This window comes from Populus euphratica, unplaced genomic scaffold (assembly GCF_000495115.2).
Source record: "Populus euphratica unplaced genomic scaffold, PopEup_1.0 scaffold274.1, whole genome shotgun sequence".
In the NCBI taxonomy this organism is placed as follows: Eukaryota; Viridiplantae; Streptophyta; class Magnoliopsida; order Malpighiales; family Salicaceae; genus Populus; species Populus euphratica.
The window spans coordinates 412,084-429,479 of NW_011499993.1; the positions used below are offsets into that span (position 1 = coordinate 412,084).

The window sequence follows — 17,396 nt, forward strand, 5'->3', positions numbered from 1 at the left end:
CTTTTAAATTCTAATATTAATTAAGAATGTTTTTTTAGATGTTATTCCATCTAATTTTTACTTTGTTCTTGAATAATTGTTCTTTTTCTTACAACCCATCATAATAAAAAAAAATATTTTACTCGGTTGTTTTAGTGTATTCATCGATTTTTGTTACATATAATTAAATAAAAAATATTTTCAGAAAAACGAACTTATTGAACTTAGTCGAATCCACGATCCGAGTTGCGGATATATATATATATATATATATATAATCTTTTAAATTCTAATATTAATTAAGAATGATTTTTTAGATGTTATTTCATTTAATTTTTACTTTGTTCTTGAATAATTGCTCCTTTTCTTACAACCCATCATAATAAAATCTATATATATATATATATATATATATATATATATATATTTCTCTTTTTTATTATATATATATATATATATATATATTTTACTTGGTTACTTTACTGCATTCATTAATTTTTGTTACTTATAATTAAATAAAAAATAGTTTTAGAAAAACAAACTTATTGAACTTAGTCGAATCCACAATTAAAATCGCTGATTTGATAGGTTAATTCAAATTAAACTTATGTGTCTTCACTTTAGTATTAAAAAAATATTATTTTAAAATTTTTTATTGTTCCACATCAAGTCAATCCACATATGATTTAATTTGAAAACGCAACCTAGACAAAGATTCAAATCAAAATATTTTAAGAATACCAACTGAGATGGATTTAATAATATTTTCAAAGAGTTCCCCAAGATATAACACTTGAGTGGTGTATTATTATCATATTTTTTTTATACACTCATATCAAAAGTATTAGGTTGTTATTTTTTTATAATTGAAAACTTGCTTTTGAAATGATGAGAGAATGTTGTTAGGAAAGAATATTATGGTATAAGTTTCTTAAAAAAATCACTTTAATATCTTTTTTATCCTATTTTAAATCATCTTAAAAAAAAATTGCATGTCTTCTAGATGATTTTCATTTTTATTAAATAAATAATATAGAAAAAAATTGTTATATTCTTTTTTAAATTAAAGATAGTAATAGGAAGAGGAAGACTGTTGGTAGCAAATTATTTTGTTACAATCAAATTTAAATTATTGCTCTTCTTATTAAAAAAATAATTAGAATCATATAATTAAGTTAACAAAATTGAAAGGCTTCTGATCAAATATCCTTGTCTACTCTTATTTTTCAACTTTTTAATTAGTGCTAAATATTCTTTTTTACTGTTTATTGCCGTAATCCTTGATCTATTATGTTAAACCTTTATATCAATTTTTTTATGTGAAAAAAATTTGCCGACCCATAACATAAAAGGGTCAATTTAGAGAATCCATTACGTCTCCAAACCATCTTCTGAAGACTCAGAAACGTCAATTGATGCCTACATGAAATTGAAGAATTCATAAAAAGAGCTTTAGGGTTCACATGATACAAGTGACGAGGCTTTTCCCCACTTTTTGGATGAGCTTATTCAAGAAAAGACAACACATTTCCAATCACGAGTTGCAAACAAAAAGTAGCCTGAACCGCTTTGTAATGTACCGAAGGAAGGTGCTAGGGCCTAATATAATCTCCACTGAAAAAAGAATCAAAAGACAAAAAAAGAAACCGATGCCATGCCCCAACACTAAGATCAAATATAATTTCCACTGAAAGCAGGGAAGATGGCCCTAGTCATTTTAAACTCGTAAACAAAAGGAAGAAACAGCATGATCTACAGTTTTCACTTTGGAGAACAGAAACAGCATGATCTACAGTTTTCACTTCAAAGATTGGAGAGCCACACATCAAGACACGGCGCAACTGGTCCTAGACGACACTTGGGACTTTGTTCAGTGTAAAGATTCTGGCAGAACAAATTCTTGTTTTATTGGAAGGGGAGAATTATACATTGAAATCTTCCTAGAGCAGTCCAATTGCCACATCCTCCTTCCCCAGCCCCTAAAAACTCAGAAATATAATTATGAAATGAAACAGTTTATAGACCGAAAATACTGAGCAAAGACCACAATACGAGCTTAAATCTCAGGAAACCTCAAAATGCTGGCCAACTCCTGTTTGGCCGTAATCATGCGGAATAGCATAAGTGGTTGCTCAAACACACTAAGGTTCCTCCGTTCACTTGGGAGTGCCAGAATTTCGGAAGCTAAAGCCATGGGATAATCACACATGCAATGACCAGAATTATGAGGTGTACTCAAAAGGCTGTGGAGGCTGGGGTTCCTCGTCAACAGCCATGGCTGATGCTGAACTTTGCTGTCCTGTGGTTGAACCACTAGCTGGTGATGCTGCAGACGAAGGTGTATCTGTAAGAGAAAGCACCTCAGGTTCATTTGGTTGTAGGTCTCTCAAGAGAACAAACCCTGAAGGTGCTGACTTCACTGGCACATATCTGCTGTCTTCCATAAATTTAATAAATTTCTCCTGGGTAGGAACAACCCTGGCTGGGTTTGTCAAAATCTCATGAGAAGGCTCGGGCTCTGCTTTCTTCTCTGGTTGTCCATCAACCTGTCAAAACAGGCAAAATAATTGTCTGATGGTGATATGGCAATCTTAAGAAACTGAAGAAAGCATCAGAATAACATGACAATGGACTTGTACATTTTAGCAGTCCTGTTTTTCCATACTAAGTGAAAAGGCAATTTGTAAACATCAATCATTGATATTTACCTGCATAGCATCCCCATCCTTCTCACTGGGCGCTTTTCCTTTTCCAGCACTAGTTGAAGCAGGTGAAGACTCCGCTCCAGCTGCCTTTTCAGCAGTAGCTTTCTGATCTGCTTCTTTCTTGGCCCTAGCTTTGGCCTTCACCGATGTTGAGAGAACTGCAGCGGGAAGTTTCACAGCAGATGTTGTGGTAGGCACAGTGGTTGGTTTGGGATACTCAAACAAAGATGGCTTTGCATTTGATACAAACTCAAATTTTGGAACTTTCAAGTCATAGTTGAGGCCAATAAAAGCTGTGGGTGAGAATGCCAAGCTTATGAAATAGATAAGTGGATACCAGTACCAAAATTGGCTAAAAACAGCAAGGCCAACAACAGCAGTGATTTTATCATGCTTTGTCTTGGAAAGCAATCTTATAGTCACATTCCTACCACCAGCATCAAGTATTCCAGAAGCAAGGATTGCTCCCATCTTGCTCATTGTGTCTTCATGCTTATCTAGAATTATCTTTTCCAATTGCCGTCTACCATAACAGGTGCACAGAAACAAGATCAGACTTTATAGAAGAAGAGGCAGGGTGACAACAATGTGCACTAAATGTTAGTCATTGTTAAGTAAAACAGATGGAAAATATATCTTTATAGTGCAATACCTGAATGTTCCAACACGAGAATCACTGGCTTCATTCATCTGGACCATGACCATAGCCATTGCAATGAGAGCACCTTGACGAACAAAATCAACAACATCTGACGTCAAAGGTTCTAGCAATGATATAGCCTCACTCAAGCCAGTGCCTGCACAGGAGATGCCAACTGCAAGAGCAGCACCATATCGTACATGTGGATTATAAGACTCTGAAAGCAAGGACACAATTCGAGGAGTCTGCAGTTTCACAGTGCAGAAAAATTTAGCACAATTGAGAAGACAGAATATAAACACACATACATGTGTTTCTGTCATGAAACATAAAAGAGTGGACTACAAAGAATCAACCAAGAGCTTGAAAACATCAACAGATGATTTTAATCTGAGACAATGTAAAGCAATTATAATGAAAAGAGAACTGCGATAACAACCATATAGGCTTGGAGTGCAAAGAAAAAAATAAAACACTAGTAAGAACCTACCTGCTCTGGCTCAGAGTACAAGACGAATCCAAGTGCAAGAACAGCAGTCCTCCTGACATCATCACTCACATCTGATACAGCAAAGTGCAGCAACTGGCGAATAGCCTTGTTGTTTGCTGTTCCACTGTAGGCCAATGCCAAGGCATACATGCCACCATAACGAAGTATAGGATCTTGATCACGAGTCATCTGCTCGATTAGTGTGTCTGCTTCTTCTTCTCTTCCATAAACTGTAAGGGCTATCCCCAATGCTAATCCCCTGCAGCATATGGAGAATTTTATAAACAGCTGAGTTAAATATAAATGCTGATGGCTCAGCCAATATCCGAAAATGAAACCATATTTACCTTATGATTTTCTCGTGTTGGGTATCATGCGCATATGCAAGCATCTCACTAGTTTTCTCACTTGCAGTCCCAACCATAAGCAAACCCATACTGATACCAGCAGCTTCACCAGCAACAGCGCTATCAGTATACAATGCACTTTTAATGTCATCAAAGATATCTTCGTCGGCTGTTCCAAGAGCTGCCAAACCAAGACCTAAACATGCACCATGTTGAATAACCTGCCAACAACATTAAAGTGTGAATTCCATAATTAACTAAACATCTCGATTCTGATAGAAAGCCAAAAAAAAATCAGAAAAGTAAGTGTACCTCCACACTGGTGCTACGTAAGCTTTCACGAAGGAATTGTTTTATGCCCTCGCCATGGTTGGCATGAATGAGTCCCAAAGCATAGAGGGCACCACCTTCTGAGTATGGACTACCTCCGCCACCAGCGCCACCTTGAGGCAAATAAGGGGCCATCAGTGACCTGCCCTGCTGCAAGTGGCCTCTATGGATGACACCAAGACCAGCTGTTGCACTAAATTTGGCCCAATTTGTGGCCCTACTCAACCAATCCTGAAATGAGATAAAAGCCAAAAATGGTTGAGCATAAATTATAAATATACACATAAATCCATGAATAGAAACATGTATAAACCAAAGGGGAAAAATGAAGAATAGATAAAACAAAGATGTGTGACTCACTAGATTTTCCCTGAGAAATGTATCCACAGTTGTTCCAGCATGCATAATTGCATTAGCATAAATAGTTGCACTGTGGCAGACACTATTTCTCATCTCAACTGATTGCTTAATTGTCTTCAGTATAAGGAGGTCCGACCTAGAAGCAAATAACAAGCATTATTAGTTATAAAGACAGACATGAATCTAAAATAATGTAAAAAAAGTTCAAGACTGTTTTAGCATTACTTATTATGACTATATAGGAATTGCAGAGTCAGCTGTATAGATGTCTCCCCAGACAAAATTCCTTTGATTTTTGTCAGCCTCTCAGCATACACTGCTTCACTTGGATCTATTTCATGCACTGTAGAAGATGAAGTTCCTTCTGTCATTTGAACATCTTCTGGAGCACTAGAATTTTCATTTTGAGATGAATCTGGAGCTGTGGATTTTGGCAGTGCTGGCTCTGAAACTTGAGACTTTGGAGGTGAAAGACGGTCTCTAACATTTAGAAGAAAAGCCTGGTGCTCGTTCTCCACAAGATCAAAAGCTATTTGAAATGCCAACAAAGCTTCATCCTTATTTCCTGAGCGTAGAAGTTTTTCTAATATGCTAGCTACACCTTCAGGCTCATCCAAGAACATCAAACACTGACAAATGCTCAAATAATCAGGAGAAGGCAGCTTTTGATATACTTTAACAAGAAGCTGGAGGACCTGCAGAAAAGGGGAAAATAATACACAGGTCATCAACTTGTATCACAAGTCTCCTTCAAGAAAAATAAATCATTCAACAACTTTTCAGATGGAATAATCATTAATAAAAACAAGCAAAATAGCAATAAAATCTAGAAATCCATTACTACATCCATAACTAACCAGAGATTGGACAGCATGGCATGCAGTATGAACATGTGGACAGAGAAAATAAAGGAACAGGATAAGGTGATGCACAAACACACACTCACAGACAGAGAGTTAATTCCTGAAGAGTATCCAATATTTTACAGAAAAACAGTTGCATTGCCATTCATGATTCACGCATCAAGGCCCTTAGACAAAATAAAGAATACAAGCATTGCTCGATGCACAGGAAAAATGTAATAAGATAGAGAACACTATAAAACTCATTATGAATCCCCTCCTATCCAACCAAAGAAAATGTAATTAGCTGTAATGGTAGACAAACAACAAACAAATACTTACAGCAAGTTATATGCAACATTTAACAGACTCAAGCATGATCACTTCCATGCAATAGCAAATTAGCAATAACATAGATAATAATTGAAAAGCTAGTAAACAAACCAACCTCTTGCCGATACTCTCTGCGGTTAACATATGAATGAGAAACATTGATGCAATAGGAAAGAGTCCCCTGCACATTATCACTCTTCATGATAGCTTCCTCGAGTTTATCCAATCTACGGCATTCAATTGCAATTCCCATAGCTTGTTGGTACTTTCCATCCATGATGCACCTAATGACAGAACAGTAAGATAGATAGAAGCAGAGCAAAGATACATCAAATAAAAGAATTGATGTTACTTACTTGTCCAGCAGTCTCTCCACAATTGCCTCTAACCTTGGGTCCACATCAGCTCCTTCAGCATTTGATTCAGCTGCCTTAGACTTTAGGCTAGCATACTCATCTATAGCTTTAGCTGGAGATAGGAACAGAGATAAAATATAAGTAAACCAGGAAACCATTCTCAAAAATCCTTAAAACACTTATCCTAAAACAATTGAAGCTTGTATAACCAAATGGTGTTGACCATTTCATGCAAGCTATGATGAATTCATATATTAATATTATCCCACCAGTTTACCTTTTAAAGGTAATTGTGGGGCACGCTAAAACTTGGTGTCTTTACAGTAATTTGACAGGTTTGTAGGAACCAAAAATAATGCAATTTTATGAGCAAGCGTACCAAGAAGAGTATGAACATAATCAGAATCCTCCGAAACATCAAAGAGGGATCCAGCTCCAAGGGCATAAGACAGTGAGTCATTGAGTTCACCCAAATAATAGAAAACCTGAAGAAGAAAAATCCATTTTAATACAAGACAAAGGTGGTGATTGGCCCAAGACTCAAAATTGCCTTCTTTAAACAGTTACAAGCAAGGGTTTCACAATTCTATGAATTATGTTAACCAACCGAATTCAACCCAACTGCACATCTCATTTCTCACCCATAACATCTTATCTCTCGTGCATTAAGTAATGAGAGTTCTTCTATGAGTAGTAACTTTTTCCTATCAAGAGAAAAAAAGAAAAACCTTTGCTACACTAAACTAAATTATTCTCAGTCCTAATAGTACATTCGCTGAAACTTTGGTACACTGATACAACTTCGTAAAGGATGTACAGATAAGAAAGTAGACTTTGGATAGTTTGACATTGTTAACTTCTACACTCCATTCTCAACCTTTTCCCTCTTCTTTAACCATATGACAGGGGGGGAAGGACTGATGGAGAAGGAATAAGATTAAAAAAAAAAAAGAACAGTAATTGTTTTTTAAACCTAGTAATGTGAAATATGGTGAAATATCATACCTTAGAAACAAGCAATGCAGCAAGTTGTCTCTGATGCAGATCAAACTCATCATCTTCATACAAACTCTCTCTGGATAACAACAACGAAGGGAAGAGGAAAATTAATATCCAGAATCACATTGCAAATTAATATGCAAAATCACATTACAAGTTAAAAACAAGGGAAAGTTACATCAGAACTCAAGTCAATACCAACAAATAACAAAGCTTCAAATCCCCTCAATCTCGTAAACCCCAAATCCTAATCACCCAAGTCCCAACACTAAAACCCCATCTCCTAAACGACCGACAAAAACCCTTCTTTACTCAAGAATCACTGAATTCACCGAAATAACCCAAAAATTCAAACTTTTCAACTAAATAAACACACAAGTACTCACAAAACACATCAATTTAACTAATTTTCAACATAAAAAACTCTTATTCATTCAAGATCCTATTAAAAAAAAAGATCAAAATCAATTTAAAGGAAGAAGAAGAAGAACCATTAAACCTAACCAAACAAAACCCAAAAAAGATTCAATCTTTAAAAGAAAGACTTACATTATAGGCACACTAGTTGAGATCTCGGGCCAAAATTGATCAACTAAGTTGTTGAGATTGTAAAGTGCGTGTTGTTTTAACAAAGGATGGCTCTCATTAAGCATAGCTAACAGTCCACCAGCGGAGCTAACCATAGTTGTCGCCATTGATAGCAATTTCAGAAACACTAGCTCGTTAATCGAACTTAGTTTGCGTCAATTTAATGGATTTGATTCCAATTCGATAGCTTCAAAATTGGGGATTTTGAAACCCTGGGTTGCTAGACGGAGAGAGAGGTATGAGTGAAAAAGAATAGTTGTTTGCTTTCAGGTGTTGGTTTCTTCCTTGTGTAGTCTTATAATTTATTTATTTATTATTTAAAAAAAATATATTTTAAATTAATATATTTTATATTTTAAATTATTTTAAAGTACTCGTATTAAAAATAAATTTTAAAAAATAAAAAAATATATTATTTTAAAAAATTTTAAATAAAAAGTATTTTAAAAAATAATATATAAGTTTCTTACTCCACAAGTCAAGAAAAAAGAAAACATTTGGATTTTAAAACATGTGTTTGTATGATTTAGAATTTTTTTATTAATTTTTATTTTATAAATTAGAAGATTATGAATTTTTATTAATTTTTATTTTATAAATTAGTAGATTATGAATATATATATATATATATAATAGAATATTTATGTAACATTAGATTAATCTTTTTCTAAGTACTTTTATAAAAAAATTTAAATAACTAGTTTTATAAAATTATAAAAATATCATTCCCTAACTTATTTTAGTTATTGATATAAGTTATTAAATAAGATAAATGTAGCATATAGTTTGTATAATAGATTATATAAGTTAATTTAAGTTGATATATATTAATAAAAATAATTTTAAAAATTAAAAAAAAATTATTTTAAAAAATTAAATAAAATTTTAAACAGGTTAACATCGTGTTTTTACGTTTTAAAAATTTTTTTAAAAAAATTTAATTTTTTTATTTTAAATTAATATTTTTTTAGTTTTTTAAGATCAATTTAATATATTAATATTAAAAATAATTTTTTTAAAATAAAAAATATATTATTTTCAAATAAAATATATCTTAAAAAATTACTATTATTATTATTATATTCTCAAAAACCTTTTCAAGAAAACTGAGTTTAATTTTCAGTCTAATTAGACAATTGAAAGATTTCCGGTAATTATTGAGTTGGTTTGAATATTGTATGCTGGTATTGAGATTTAAACGATTGAGAAATGAATTGTGAAAAAAATGATTTTATCAAAAGACTTGTTAAATTGGAAAATAATTAGTTTAGAAATTGGAAAATTGGAAAGGGCGATTGTGACACCTAAAAGTATAAAAATATTACTGTATCTAAAATAAATGATTACATTTTTGATATTACACTCGGGTGATTATTGTATTGTTGTATTTATATTAATACGGATTCTATTGAGATATCAAGCCTGTATAAGAGGGTAATTATAATTATTTTTTAGAATATTTTTTATTTAAAAATATATTAAAATAATATTTTTATTTATTTTTAAAAAATTATTTTTGATATTAGCACATTAAAATAATCAAAAAAATTACAAAAATATTAATTTAAAATATAAAAATATAAAAATTTCAATTTTTTTAAAAAAATATTTTTAAAATATAAAAACAAACAGGACCAATATCATTCCATGAGAAAAACAACAAAAATCTGTTATATTCAACTGAATTTATTAACCAACTAGAGTTCATAGATGTTTATTCCCATATACCACTGCTTTAAAAATAGGTACACCAATAATGTTCCTATGAAATCTTAACTCATTTGTTATTACATGCAATGAAATAAGGTTTATTATTTGTTAATTAAAAAATTTTAATTTTTTAATTAAAAATTAATTTTTTATATATTTTAAATATTTTTCATGTGTTGATTTTAAAAATAATTTTTTTAAAAAATATTTTTAAAAATAACTATAACCACATTTCCAAACAAATAAATCTCTAACTAAAACTAACATTGAAAATCGAGTAGAAAATTTCCTTTTAAGGATATAATAATGACAATCAGGGGCAGATCCAGGGGGTAGTAAGCAGGGGCCGGCCCCTGCAAAACATTTTAAAATCTTTTATTATTTAATATTTTTAATTTAAATAAATAAATTTTTTAATAATATATATATATATATATTATTTATTAGTTTTGGCATATTATTAAAAAGTTTTGGCCTTCCCAGTAAAATAAACCTGGCTCCGCCCCTGATGACAAATATATATATATTATTTATTAGTTTTGGCCTTCCCAGTAAAATGAACCTGGCTTCGCCCCTGATGACAATCAATAAAAAAAATCAAGAACAATTTCTGAAAATAGTTGGCGCTATTTTAAAAGAGCAAATGTTCATCCATACACGATTATATGTTGCTTTCTCAAGAGTTACATTGAACAAAGGTCTAAAAATCATGTCTTGTGATCACAAGAGGAAGCCATTTGGGCAAGTGAGGTTCTGGCCTAGCGGTGAGAAGGGCTTGTCCCCTTTCTCCGCACCTGGGTTCAAATCTCACCATGCATGTCTGTCATCCTCGCGGTGCCTTACCTGTTCACTGGGCTTGCAGGATATTCAGCGGGCCGTGGGGATTAGTCGTGGTGCGCGTAAGCTGGCCCGGACACCCCAAGTAAATCAAAAAAAAAAAAAAAAAAGGAAAACCCTTGTTTTATGAATATTGTTTATAGATGATATGTCGTAAATTCTTTGCCAAAAGGTTTTTCCTTGCTTAGTTTAGGCTCTTTTAGACAATATGCTCTTTAAGTTTTCCTTCAACAAATAATGTTTGTTTCATTCATAATACATGCTTGAACCTATATTCCTTACTTTCTTCCCCTTGTATTTTCATCCAACTCTAGGCTTTGATATGCAGATTGATGGCAGTTGCTTTGTGTATAGTATTGGGATTTCTATTGTTAATTGTCAACTCTTCCTGCAAGGTTAGCACAAACAATTCCTTTCCCCTGTTTTGCATGCTAAAAGAAAGCAATTTTTAACCCTGAAAGATATAAATTAACTGGTTAAGTTTTAGTTTTGTTTTTATAAATTATCAATTTGAATTTTATCGAATTTAAAAATTATTTAAAATTTATATAATTATTAATTTTAAAACTAGTAGTATTAATTAAAGTCTCATGAAAAAATAACATGAATACCCGCATTAAAAAAAACACAATCATCGCTTGAAAAGTTAGACAACACAGTCATGGCCAGAGCTTTCCCGCACTGTATATTTTTCTTTTCTTGAAAGAACACACATGAAATTGCTTTCCAGTTTTGCCAATTACCCAGCAATTGTCATTTTTCCCCTGTTTTGCATTTTTTCCTCACACAATGCACTGCCACTGTAATTAATTAGATTTGAGGCTGCACTGTCTCAAGGAAACTTGCAATGAAGCTGTTGGGATTAGTATAATTTTCATCAAAACCTTGTTAGCAGAGGCTTTTGGATGCTCAGTTCTTGAACACTGTATCAGTTTTTATCACGACTTGTGATTTTGAAAGGGAAAAAACATGTTAATTGATTGGACAACTTGCACACATAGATTTATCTTCTTTGTTTTTGTTTTTTTGTTTTCAACAACAGGGAGATGCGATACAAGGATCGAGCAAAGCAAAAGATGCATTATACTTCGCTTCAAAGATCGCGAAAGGTGATTGCCTTGAGATGAGAAACTTTCAAAACTTGTGAAAATGGCCTCATTAACACTTCTGTTGAGCATGAAGCCATCATTGACCTTAAGACAGACATCAAAATAACTTATCTTAGTTTTTTTATAGTATTTTCTTAGCAGTGGTTATTTTTTAAATAATTTTTTTTATTAAAATATATGTCAATAATTTTTTTATTTTTTAAAAATTATTTTTAATATCAGTATATTAAAATAATTTAAAATATACAAATCATATTAAATTTTAATAAAAATAAAAAATAAAAAAAAATTAATTTTTTTATAAATACAAATTAAATCACGTTCTCAAAAGCCCCTAACTCTTGTTGAACCTCGCTACTAATTCAACCTCATTGATTTTGGACATGTCCTAACCAGAGGCAAAGGATCACGAGTCCTTGCAGGTGTTATTATTATTTTTTTAAACTTAGGGTATGCATTATTTGAAAGGCTCACATTTACACAATTTATATTATTATTATTTATTTTATTTTATTATTTTTTAGTTTTTTATTTATTTAATTTAATTTAATTTATATTATTTTAACTATTATTTATTTTATTTAAAATAATTTATAAAATAATTTTTTTAATTTTATTGTCATTTAACTTTTTAATTTATAAGGTTTGTTTCTTATTATTTTAATAAACTTAAAAAAATAATAATAAATTATTTTTCAGTTTATTTTTTATAAAATTAATTAAATTTTAAAAAATATTTTAAATTTATTTTTTACAAATTTATTTTTTAAGAAAATTATTTTAAAAAAAAACTATTTAAGTTCAGGATAAATTATGTCGTGATTGATGGGAAGGATGTCAGAAACTTCTAGCTATCTGGCAAGCCTGCTGAAAAGTATCTAAAGGCCTCAGCACATTACTTCGTCGAGGTCCTAAATTATCAGCAGTCCTAAACAAGCAACCCTAGATCCTCCTATCTTCTAGGTTTTGAATTTCCATTTCAATGAAGATAGTGACTCCATCAACCCGTTTTCTTCCTTTCTCTTGCATGATCGTCGAGTCGTTGCACCAAACCTTTCTTTTAGATTTCAGTACTTGTAGACCCTATCGTTTGGATTGGGACACGCAAACCTAAATAAAAGAAAGATGCACTGATAAATCTTAGATTTTTTTTTAAAAAAAATAAGAGAGTGGTAAAAACTTTTAGCTATTGGTATAGTATTTGAACACAACATTTCTTAATGTAGTTTTTTTATATATTGTTTAGTCATGTTTTCATATATATATATATATATATATATATATATATATATTCCAAATTAGTTAATCTAAATAAAAGCAAACTCAAAATATTATAAAAATACAATAATAAAAAAATAAGTTTTAAGATTTAATAATTAAAAAAATTAAAAAATAATGAAAATAAAAAAAATAAAATAACATGATGGGAGAGAGAAATAGCAGGAAAAAAAAGAGAATGAGTTCCCGGATTAACTTGTTTGGAAGTGTTATTATGTTTATTTTTTAAAGTATTTTCTATTAAAAATATATCAAAATAATATTTTTTAGAGTTGATTTCTAACTTTATATTTAACACATCTTGTAGTATTAAAAAAATTATAAAATATTATTTTAACCACGTCTTAAAAAATTGTTAAACTTATTGTAATTAATCCTAAATTATCCATGGACAAAATCCTTTTAATATAAGGTAGAATTTTCTCATTGAAATAAACATGCCTCTAATATGTCTACGACAAGTGATTCTTTCTTTCCTTCTATTTTCCTTCCTTTTTCTCTCTTATGCAGCCTCAACTACCTTATATCTTCATAAAATTTGAAGCTAACTTTTATGCATATTAATTAATTTGAATGAAACATAAATTTTGAAATAACTGTTTTTCACTATTCGCAGTTGCCGTTGTACAACCGCTATTTCTAACAGAGGTTGTATATACTTTTGTAACCACTTCTATCAAACCATGTTGGAATGGTAAAATACCCTAAATCTTAGAATCCATGATTATAAGAAATCGACTCTAACCAGTTTAGATTCTGGCTTCAAAATAAAAGAAACAGCTAGAGATACAATAATGCAAATGAGCAAACAAAAGATGAGAGATGGTAGTCTGAATTACAGATGAAATATGATAAAGCATGCCTTGAAATACCAATTAGTTCATTTTTCATGTTCGATAGCAGAGTTGTAACTAGGAGCTTAATATAGCAGAACGACGGGCTAGAACAAGCTCAGGCACCCCAACGGGACTCCATTACGTTTCTGAACATGGGATTTGATGATAACATAGACAACAAAGAAACAAGCTTAAATTGCTAGGATTAACTGCAGCCAACGAGAACGCCTTAGGAGCTCAGATAAAATAATGGCTGTTCGTGATTGGAACAAGATCCAAGAATCCTAAGTTGATTTGGTGTAGAGGCGGATTCCAAAGGCCACACCCAATATAGCAAGAGGAACTAGGAACTGAAGGATCTTGATAATGAACTCGGAGGTCTTATCTTGATTGTAGTGAGGCTGCTGTGGAGTCTTGTACTTTGTTTTCTTGGGGACAGTCGAGGCATCAATATCTCCAATGCAGTATTCGGCCATCATTTCTCTGGCACTATCACTATGACCCACATCTTCAAAATCATCAGTTGCGTCCTGGCCTGCAAAACGAAGATGTGCAACATGAGTCGTCACTAGGAGTCCATTATGAGCTAAAAACTTGAGAAAAATCTTCGAATGACCATAGTTTGGGCTATACCTGTAGAAGACAACAAAACCTCATCACCACCGGGGTGATCTTCCATGAACTTTGTGACATCATAAACCTGTTCCAACCAACAAAGATGGCTCAGAGAGAGTATAGCAGTTTTAAAACTAAGGACCTATAAAAATGTCTATTTTTTTTTAAAGACGAATCATTTGAACAGAAAAAATTAGATTCGTGCAAGTCTAAGAAAGGTCTACCATTTGCTATTCCTTTCATATTTTGGACAGGAAACAATATGTTTCATACAGCATAGGGATGAACTGGGAAGAAATATGAGCAACACTAACAATCACACCCACCACCCCCTCTTGTTCATTTCACATTGATTCAGAAGTATTAAAATTCATACAAAGATTCAACTTTTGGTACATATTGCTTGCAATCATAGAAAAAAAATTTGAGAAACAAATTGATGTTGAAAGTTTTCTCAAGCAAGACAGTCCAAAACCATGCAGGACAAGATCATTTTGGTTTTTTTCTTTTGATAGTTTCACTAGTATGTCCCCTATATTGCGTCCTAGATTGCCAAGCATGGGCGATGCATCTAATAACTCGCTAGAGGAACAATAGTTGCTGGAGTTTCAGAAATAATTCACTTCCTATTTACTTGCATGCCGAGAAATACAAAAGCATGAAAGCAAAAACCCACGATAATTATCTACCACAAACAACAAATATGCGTTGGAAAATCATAAGAACAATACATGTAGCAAGCTGAAGCATTTCATGAAAATTTTACACGACTGTGGTGTAAATGGAATTGCATTCTCTTAAGCACCATAAAAATTGTTGAGTTCTGGTAGCTAATATAGAATCCCTGCCAAACTGAATGACTAATGTCGTGATACAGCACAAACTTCCCAGCCTAATCGCATGATCTGTTAGAATAACGTAGCTACTAGCAGCCTGCCATTCTAGCCAAACCATCAAATAATCACATGATATGCAAAATTTCATAATTCTTGATATTAATTAGCCCCCTTGGTGATGCACTAACTAACCTCAAAGCAATCAATAAACAGCAATGAGGATCATCAAGTACAGGCACAGGATACCATATAAAATAGCAAAGAAACACTGCTTATCATGTAGAACAAAGAGAGAGAGAGAAGTATATGAGGTCTAAACATTTCCACTCAGCAAATCTTAAGATACCAAGTCCAAATATCTAAGCATCACGGGAAACATAACTTCATCTCATTTAAGTCTCAACCGAAAACCAAGATCAAATCAACAAACTGCTCGACCAGAAGTCAACCACATCCAGAGATCTCGAATTTCCTCGCATGGTTCCGAGAGATCAAACCAGAAAATCAACAAAAGAACAAGAAAGAACAAATCTTTCAAGAAAACTCAATGAAAGATCTCACCTTGCCATTGATAATTAGCCAACAGTCCTTGGGTTTGTTGTGCACAGTCACATCTTCAAAGGTAAAAACTTTGGCATCACCACCCATCTCCTTGTTTCTCGACTCTCTCTTGATGAAAAACCACAAGGTAGAAGAAGCACAAGCCGGCCACAAGATTTGTCTGGCTTTGTAAACAGGAAGAGCGAGATAGACAGCGATTTCAACACTGGACCATCAAATGTAAGAAGAGCATGTGAAAAAACCCATTAAATAGTTAATCAAATGTAAGAAGAGCATGTGAAAAAATCCATTAAATAGTTAAAATAATAATAATTATTATTATTATTATATATATATATATATATCTTTTCATTTAGCTGTTTTTTTCTTAGAGCTGTTCTAACACTGCTTTAATAACATGAAAAAAACCAAGAAATTAAGAAGTGTGAATCCCACCACCCACCAACAACCACCCACCAATGAGGAATGTAATTAAATAAATGGAGTGGATTAATGAGGGCAGTAAGGTCGTTAAAATTATAAATTTAGATAACAATTACTTTTTAAAATTTTTATTTAAAAATATATTTAAAAAATATTTTTTATTTTTTAAAAATTATTTTTAATATCAATACATTAAAATAATTTAAAACACAAAAAAATTAAAGTAAAAAAAATATAAATTTTATTTTAAAAAATATTTTTAAAAAATAAAAATAAAAAACCGTAACTAATATTGTAAAATCTGATTAATTTATCAAGTTGATTAGAATTTGACCGACTTAAAATCAGAATCGATTTAGATTAATAAAATAAAAAAATAATTAATCTAATTAAAATTTAATTTTTAATCTATTAATTATTTTTATAAATCATATTAAATCGTGACTCGAATATTATCTTAAAATAAATTGAGTTTTACGGTAGAAACTGGTGGAGAGTGAGTACCACACCTGACACCACCCACCAAAGAGGAAATTGATGAGGAGATTGATGAGGGCAGTGAGGCCATTGAATGAGTTGTACTTCGGGTAGGAGGAGGAAGGTTGCCTGAAACGGTGGATTTTCCGAGGCTTATTCAGAGACCAACTATTTGTTCGTTTGGTAGTTCTTGTTAGGGCTATTACCCCATTAAACAAGGTTTTAGACCAAGTGCATAAATGCCTCTTTTTCTCTGGGATGAACTATGAAGGTGGAATCTTGACATGATATATTTTTGGCCTCACAAACCATTGGGGGGCCAAATACTCCACAAACATTTTTTATATACTAAGCTGTATTAAGATAGATATATGGGAAGTAATAAATAAATGAATATTTCTTGTTAATTAAATATATAAGCTAATTTTGCAGTAGCATGTATAATGTTGATTTATTTGATCAATTCAAAAGGGAGAGACGCCGGATGAATCCACAGACTGCTCCATTGGTTTTTATGTGGACTTTGAACAAGATTGCGATCCGATTGATTTTCAGGCTGGCAAGCAATGCATTCAAACAAGAACTAAAAGAAATAACTTTGTATCTGACTGCAAAATTTGGAATTTTAAACGAAACTTTGGACTTGATTAAAAAATAAAAGTCAGAATTCTATTCCCAAAGCAGCCATAACTTTTTTTTCTAATATAAATTTATTTTATTGATAAAAATCAAATTAATCGATATG

At 31.8% G+C, this 17,396-nt stretch overlaps 2 protein-coding genes across 2 annotated transcripts; both read right to left on the minus strand.

Annotated features, from left to right (window-relative positions):
* Positions 1–1,691: 1,691 nt before the first annotated feature.
* LOC105140499 (26S proteasome non-ATPase regulatory subunit 1 homolog A) lies at positions 1,692–8,246 on the minus strand. Its single transcript, XM_011047359.1, has 14 exons — positions 7,931–8,246; positions 7,388–7,457; positions 6,762–6,867; positions 6,383–6,494; positions 6,142–6,310; positions 5,077–5,546; positions 4,852–4,987; positions 4,474–4,722; positions 4,162–4,382; positions 3,815–4,073; positions 3,337–3,569; positions 2,688–3,207; positions 1,769–2,525; positions 1,692–1,731 (listed from the first exon to the last, which is right to left on the minus strand). The coding sequence occupies exons 1-13, from the start codon at positions 8,074–8,076 to the stop codon at positions 2,202–2,204; spliced, it is 3,015 nt and encodes a 1,004-aa protein (XP_011045661.1). The 5' UTR covers positions 8,077–8,246; the 3' UTR covers positions 1,692–1,731; positions 1,769–2,201.
* A 5,464-nt stretch (positions 8,247–13,710) lies between these two features.
* LOC105140500 (cytochrome b5 isoform B-like) lies at positions 13,711–16,008 on the minus strand. Its single transcript, XM_011047360.1, has 3 exons — positions 15,752–16,008; positions 14,373–14,439; positions 13,711–14,274 (listed from the first exon to the last, which is right to left on the minus strand). The coding sequence occupies exons 1-3, from the start codon at positions 15,836–15,838 to the stop codon at positions 14,024–14,026; spliced, it is 405 nt and encodes a 134-aa protein (XP_011045662.1). The 5' UTR covers positions 15,839–16,008; the 3' UTR covers positions 13,711–14,023.
* Positions 16,009–17,396: the final 1,388 nt, after the last annotated feature.

Bases quoted from the DNA above. Each gene is read 5' to 3' on its own strand.
- LOC105140499 (XM_011047359.1), bottom strand. From the start codon at position 8,076: ATGGCGACAACTATGGTTAGCTCCGCTGGTGGACTGTTAGCTATGCTT. The intron at 6,868-7,387 runs GTATGATATTTC...TTTCTTCTTCAG, and splicing joins CTGCATTGCTTGTTTCTAAG to GTTTTCTATTATTTGGGTGA. The intron at 4,383-4,473 runs GTACACTTACTT...TGTTGTTGGCAG, and splicing joins TACGTAGCACCAGTGTGGAG to GTTATTCAACATGGTGCATG.
- LOC105140500 (XM_011047360.1), bottom strand. From the start codon at position 15,838: ATGGGTGGTGATGCCAAAGTTTTTACCTTTGAAGATGTGACTGTGCAC. The intron at 14,440-15,751 runs GTGAGATCTTTC...TGGTTGGAACAG, and splicing joins GGCTAATTATCAATGGCAAG to GTTTATGATGTCACAAAGTT. The intron at 14,275-14,372 runs GTATAGCCCAAA...TTCGTTTTGCAG, and splicing joins GGTTTTGTTGTCTTCTACAG to GCCAGGACGCAACTGATGAT.